The 6803-nt window shown below is 64.2% G+C and overlaps 1 protein-coding gene across 1 annotated transcript; it reads right to left on the bottom strand.

Annotated features, from left to right (window-relative positions):
* Nucleotides 1-3904: 3904 nt before the first annotated feature.
* On the bottom strand, nt 3905-5551 carry DNAJC22 (DnaJ heat shock protein family (Hsp40) member C22). The gene is made up of 2 exons (XM_054398765.1): nt 4763-5551; nt 3905-4084 (listed from the first exon to the last, which is right to left on the bottom strand). The coding sequence occupies exons 1-2, from the start codon at nt 5549-5551 to the stop codon at nt 3905-3907; spliced, it is 969 nt and encodes a 322-aa protein (XP_054254740.1).
* Nucleotides 5552-6803: the final 1252 nt, after the last annotated feature.

A 6803-nucleotide genomic window follows, 5' to 3' on the forward strand; every position in this document is an offset into this window, starting at 1 on the left:
CCCTTTTCCCCCCCTCTTAATATTCTCGCTTTTCCCTCCTCTCTTCTTGTTCTCAAACTTTGTTACTGTTCTTTTCTCCGAACATGTCGCCTGATGTTCGCCCCCCTATTGCATACATTGTTCCTCCCCCTAGTCCTGTCTGCTTAATCCTGTTTATCTCCATGTCTGAGTCAGATGATAGTGTTCCTTCGCTTGTCATGTCCCTCCAAGTCCTCCTGTCCCGTCGTCCTTCTGTTGTTGTTGCTATGCACGCTACAAAATACTACTTACCTCTTAATCCATACACTATGCCGTGTGTCTTGATCACCCTTTTGTGTGATGCTTTGTCGTATAATGTCTGTTCCTAAGTACCACTATCTACTGACGCTCGTCTGCGCTCCCTCTCCTTCACCTGCCTCTTCTCTTTCTCCAATTCTGCCCTCTACCACTATTCCCCCGATTCTAAAATCTCCCCCTGCGTCCTTCCTAGTTTATCAAATTGTTCTTGTTTGTTCCTGTACCTTATGTGTCTCCCCCTTACAAAAGTCTGTTCCTGTCCCCCTGATCCTCTATGTGTCTTACCCTCCCTTCTCTGTTGATAGTCGTCCATAGTTTGTGTCCAGTCCAAGCTGTGTGGCCCTGTCTCTCTGTGTGTCATGTGTGTGTGTGTGTGTGTGTGTGTGTCTGTTTCTTTTGTGTGTTGCCCTCTTCTTGTGTCCGTTGTGTGTCTTCTTCTGATTGTGTTCAAGTTGTTTGTGTTATGTTCCGTGTTCGTCCTGTTTGTTGTGTTTCCCGTACTCTTCCCACTCTTGACGCCCACGTGTGTGTCGTGTTTGTTGTTGTGTCACCCTTTAGAGGGGGGGGGGGGGGAGGGGGAGGGGGGGGGGGGGGGGGGGGGGGTGGGGGGGGGGGGGGGGGGAGGGGGGGGGGTGGGGGGGCGAGGGGGGGGGGGGGGGGGGGGGGGGGGGGGGGGGGGGGGGGGGGGGGGGGGGGGGGGGGGGGGGGGGGGGGTGGGGGGGGGTGGGGGGGGGGGGAGGGGGGGGGGGGGGGGGGGGGAAGGGGATTTGAGGATGGAGAGGCAGGAATTTGAGGAGGGGGGAGGCTGTCTTCCCCAGGGATGAGCCCCCTCATTTAACCCCAGCCATAATTAGCTGTCTGTATTCCAGCTCAATCCTCACCTCTTCAACTCATTTAATGCAGAGCACGACTGGGCAGGTGGCTGCTCAACCCCTCCCTCCTCCCACTCCTTCTTCCACCCCCATCACCCCCTCCCCCCCAAAAAACCCTCCCCAATCCCTTTTCCAGCCTCATTTTGCCTCAATTCACAACACAAAGGGGGAGCTCCAGGTGGGGGTAGCTTGGCAGCTCCAAGTGGGGAGGGGGAGAGCTTGGGAGCATCCCCACGTCCCAGATTTTCACTGCCACAGTTTCCCAGTCCCCAGCCTGCTGCCAGTCTCCTTCAGAACTGCTCTGCCGCGGATCCAGCAGGACTCTGCTGCTCCCACACTCCATGGCCCCACCAAAAACTGCTGCCAGGGAGAGCTGAGGGAGCTCAGGAGCCTCCAGACCAACCCCTGCTGCCTTTTCTGAGCCCCCAGACACCTCCCCCCGCCACCCCCTTCCTCTTCCCCCGAGCTCCAGGACTCAAAACCACCTGGATTTGGGGCTAGGTTCCAAGGTCCTGCAAGTCCAAACCCTCCACCCTGGTGACTTTTGAGCTTCAAGATCTCCACCAGCTCCAGAGGGATGAGGAAGCAGCTGGAGATCTCCCACAGCAGCTTCCCTCCTCCCACTCCAAAAACAAAAAAAGTGGTGAAAAAGTGACTCTAAAAAGCTCCAAAATCAGGGAAGAGGGAGGTCTGGGCTCTGGCTGGAGCAGGTCCCACAGGGAATTGTCTGTCTCATGTTCCAACTTTACCTCCCTCAGCACACAAAAGCTCCACACAGAAGCTTTTGTTCCTCTTTTGGCATCTCAAACTCCTCTCCTGGCTTGATGACAGCAGGAGAATTGAGCTGACCCCCGGAGCAGAGGCTCAGGGAGGTCGATCACACACTGAAGCCCTCTCCCTCTCCCCGCCAGGGCTTTCTCCCCTCTCTAAATCCAACCCAAGCTGCCCTCTTCACCCCTTCCCCCCCGTGGCACCGTGGCCCTGGGGGGGAACCCTCCACAACCTCTCAGCACCAGAGCTGGCTCAGGAAACTGAGCACCAAGCCCCAAGAGCACAGAGGAGGGGGCAGAAGAGCAGAGCCCAGGAGCTGGAAGCCACCTCCTGGACTTCCTGCTGGTTGGCTTCTCTCAGGAGAAGATCCCGAGTGGAAAAAGTGGAGGGGGCTGAAGGCAGGAGTTTAAACCTCCCCCTCCCCAGGGCCGGAGGAAAATCCTTCCTCAGGTCATCGTCTGGGTTTTGGCAACACCTAAAGGCCACCGAGCCATGTCCCCACCGGCAGAGGATTCCTGCCCCCGGGAAGGAGCAGCTGGGGGAGGAAGAGGCCCGGGGGAGGCAGGGATGAAGGGCAGTGGGGAGGCCGTGGCTGAGCCCCGACATAAATCCGGGGTCCCGAAGGTCACTCGCCCGCGCCCCACACCCCCACAGCTCCCCAGCGCTGCCCCCCACCCCCTTTACCCCCGGAGCCCCCTCACAGACCCCTCTGCCCCATCCCCCCAGGCCCCTCTGTGCCCCCGCCCGTCACAAGCCTCCTCAGCCGCTCAGTTAACCACACAAGCGCCCGCTCGACCTCCGCCTTCCCACGCAGGACCCCTCAGCTCCTGCACTCCCCACACCAGACCCCCAGCGCCCCACTCCCCCTCACAAGGCCTCACCGCTCCTTTGCTCACCAGGCCCCTCAGAACCCCCTCACCAGGCCTCTCTCGCCGCCCCCTCCCCTCGCTCCGGCCCGGCCCCCGTGGTCCCCTTGGCTCCCCGCCGGCCCCGGGGCTCCCCGCACTCAGCGGCCGCGGCGGCGGGATCCCCCCCTTCCCCCACGGAGCTGCCGTTCCCCTTCCCCCCTCCCCTCACCTCGAGCTGCCGCGATGCACCGGGGAGGGGGAGAGGGAGAGGGAGAGGGAGAGGGAGAGGGAGGGGGCGGCGGCGGCCCGGCAAGAGCCCTTCGGTGGCTGCAACCAATTGGCGACGCGGCCACCGCAAGGCAGCCAATGGCAACGCGAGGTCGCCGCAATTATGCCCGCCCCTCGGCGAGGATCCCGCCAATGAAAGGGCGGAAAAGGTTCGACTTGGCCCGCCCTCCTTCCTCCTTCAGCCATTCAGATGAGACCTTAGGGGGAGGGCTGAGTGGTTCTGGCCAATGAGAAACGCGTCGTGGCGCGAGGAGGGGTATCCCGCCAGCCAATGGGAGGCTGCCCAACGGCCGCGACAGCGAGGCTCCGCCCTCTCCCGCCTCCGACGCGGGAGGAAGCCGTGGCCAATCCCCCCTGAGAGCCAATCGGATCCTGCAGTGCCCAGGTGGGCGGGAAGACGAGAGCCGAACGTGGACGGAAAGTGCCGAGAGCCACCGCCCTGCTGCGGAAATACCCGAGTGCGCTCCGGGCGCGGCCGAAGATGAGGGGACTGAGCTGCGTGTTCAACGGTTCGAGTCCCTGCTCCTCACTCTCACCGCCCCGCGATGGGGCTTCCCCGAGGGATACCGCCGGGACTACCGGGCGTGCGAGTGCTGGTGGCCTCCGTGTCCGGTGTCGTGTAGTGGTTTGCACAATCCCCGTGCAGTAGGTGGCACCATGCCCATACAATGGGTGGCACCAGTCCCCTCCACGTCTCTGTGACACCCCTGGGTGGCACTTTCCCGGTGGTCCGGTGCTCACTGTGCTCTGCCGCGCGGTCCCCTGCCACCCGTTGCACCGAGTGCAGGAACAAAGCCACAGAGAGAAATTCCTGTTGACATCCCCCGGCCCCACTCTCAGTCCCCGGTGTCACCCCCCAGCAGCCCTCCTGGGTCCTGCCAGTTCCTCGTAGGCCTCCTGCAGCTCTATGAATCGTCTCTCAGCCTCCTCAGCCCGGTGCCGGTTGTGGTCCGGGTGCCAAAGCTTCACCAGCTCCCGGTAGCTCCGGTGCACGTCCTCGGTGGCAGAGCCAGAAGGGAGACCCAGGACCTGGGGGCAAGAGAGATGTGATGTGGGAACCCTGCTGGGGCACCCCCGGTGCCATGCATGGGATTGTGTGTGCCCTCAGAGGAGAGCCCAAAATGGAGGCAGCCAAAAGCCACCTCAGCATCCAACCACAGCATCTATCCCACCCCAGCATCCATCCCACCCCAGCATCCATCCCACCCCAGCATCCATCCCACCTCAGCACCCATCCCACCCCAGCATCCAACCACAGCATCCATCCCACCTCAGCATCCAACCACAGCATCCATCCCACCCCAGCATCCATCCCACCCCAACATCCATCCCACCCCAGCATCCATCCCACACCAGCACCCATCCCACCCCAGCACCCATCCCTCCTCAGCATCCATCCCACCTCAGCACCCATCCCTCCTCAGCATCCATCCCACCTCAGCACCCATCCCACCCCAGCATCCATCCCCAACACCCATCCCACCCCAGCACCCACCCCACCTCAGTATCCAGCCCCAGCACCCATCCCACCTCAGCACCCATCCCTCCTCAGCATCCATCCCACCTCAGCATCCATCCCACCTCAGCACCCACCCCACCTCAGCATCCAACCACAGCACCCATCCCACCTTAGCACCCATCCCATTTCAGCACCCATCCCACCACAGCCTCCCCCTCCACACTGGGCACCCAGCACCGCACCCTCACCTCATATGCCCACTGCTGCCTCCTGCTCCAGCTGCTCTGTTGGAAGCTGGCACCGCTCTTCCGTGCTGGATTGGTGCTGGTGAAGCCCAGCACTTCTGCCAGGAGCCAGATGGGACGGAGGGGCAGAAGCAGGAGCTCGATGGCAGCACGGGGCAGGGTCAGGAGGGTGCCCAGCACCCCGGCGGCGCCACAGAACCCACGGCAGGCCAGCGGGGTGGTGAACGCCAGGCATGCCAGCCCCAGGTGGTAGAGGCGGGTGGGCAGCCCCGGCCGTGGCATCCCACGGGGTTTGTAGCACCGGTGGCGCTGGGCAGCCATGCTGGCAGCCACGCTGACGGGCAGCAGTGCCAGCACCCTGCCCTTCAAGAGGAGGGAGGTGAGGAAGGATGCTGCCAGGGTGCTGGGGGCCTCTGTCATCTGGTTGCCCACCCAGGAGACCAGCAGCACCCCCAGCCCCACAGCCAGGGGCTGTGCCAACAGCGCCGGCACCCAGGGCAGCCCCAGCGCTGCCACCAAGCCGAAATACATCCCCACTGCCACCTGCCCTGCCAGGCGCAGGGGGCTGAAGGCTGGCACAGTGCCGGTGTGGTCGTTGGGCACCGCAGTCCCGTTGGCAGCGGCCACCCAGCCTGGGAGGTGCCAGAAATCCCAGAGCCAGGCACCGCCGAAGCCGCCCAGGGTCAGCATCCAGAGCAGTGCGTGGCTGTCCCTGCCCAGGTAGAGGTGGTGCAGCCCCAGCGGCCCCCCCAGTGCCCACAGCCCGTAGGCCACCAGCAGCCTCTTGGCCATCCTCTGCCCGGCCACGCTGAGCACTTCAACTGCGCTGCCCGGGGGTGCACCGTCCCGGTGGGCACCGGCGGGGCCCCAGGATACAGCACCCTGCAGAAGGGACACTGGGGTCAGGGCTCACAGTGTGCCCCCACCCAGTGCCAGACTCCTCCAGTCACCTCTGTGCCCACCCAGGGCCACTCTGAGCCCATCCAAGGTCCCATGTGCCCACTCATAACCAGTGTGTGCCCACCCGGCTTCCATATACCCACCCAGGGCTGGCCCGTCCCCACCCAGCACTCTGAGTGCCCACCCAGGTCCCTCAATGCCCACCTGGAGTCCCACATGCCTACTCAGATCAGATCTGTGCCCACCTGTGGTCCCACACACCCACCCAGGACTGGTCCACGCGCCCCCCCGCCAGGGTTCCCCGACCCTCCCCACAACCCTCTCAGCCCATCCCGGGTCCCCAGAGCCCACCCTGGGCTTGTGCCCTCCCTACAGTCCCCCTATGCCCCCCGTTGGTACGGCTGCAGCCGTCCCTGACCCACCTCACCCCAGCCGCTCCCAGTGGCACCGCTCCCCCCCGGGCAGACTTTGCCCCAGAGTGACACTGGGCAAAGGCCACGGCAGCGCCATCGCCGGGCGGTGGGGGGACCGGGGGGCACCGGGGAGCTTGCAGGGGAAACTGGGGGGTACTGGGTGCCCCACACCAGCATCCCACAGCCCTCCGGGGAGCTGCCATCCCCCCCAAACCCCACACCCCACCTGGTACTGGGGTACCCACCTGGCACTGGGGTACCCACCTGGCACGGTGGATGCGATCCCCCCAACCCGATTCTGCAACCCCCCCCACGCACACACACACACTCCCCGGTGCTGGGTGCCCACCCCCTGATGCAGCCTCCCCCGATGCCGTCGTTCCCCCCGGTGCAGCCCCCCCTCCCCTTATTCCCCCAGCTGTTGCCCCCCTCCCAATGCAGCTCTGCCACACTCGGTGCAGTGCTTCCCCCCGCCTCCCCCGCACCCCTCGGTGTGTCCCCGGTGCAGACACCCCCCCCCCGGTGTTTGCTCAGCCCGCGCCGTGTTTGCGGGGATTAAGCGGCAGCGGAGGCCAATTTGGCCTCATCCATAATTAACGGCCCCGCAGCGCCCGGCGCCGGCAGCTCAACCCCTGGTACCCAGCTGGGCGGGCGGGGGGGGGCGCTGCGAATATTCCCCCCCCAGTCTTCCCCCTCCCCACCTCAGCACCCCTCAAGGGCTGCGAATATCC

The sequence above is a fragment of the Indicator indicator genome, unplaced genomic scaffold (assembly GCF_027791375.1).
Source record: "Indicator indicator isolate 239-I01 unplaced genomic scaffold, UM_Iind_1.1 iindUn_scaffold_104, whole genome shotgun sequence".
Lineage (NCBI taxonomy): Eukaryota > Metazoa > Chordata > Aves > Piciformes > Indicatoridae > Indicator > Indicator indicator.

Excerpts from the sequence above, each read along its gene's own strand:
- DNAJC22 (XM_054398765.1), bottom strand. The coding sequence starts at position 5,551 with ATGGCCAAGAGGCTGCTGGTGGCCTACGGGCTGTGGGCACTGGGGGGG. Across the intron at positions 4,085-4,762 it reads GGCAGCAGTGGGCATATGAG|GTCCTGGGTCTCCCTTCTGG; the intron begins GTGAGGGTGCGG and ends TCTTGCCCCCAG.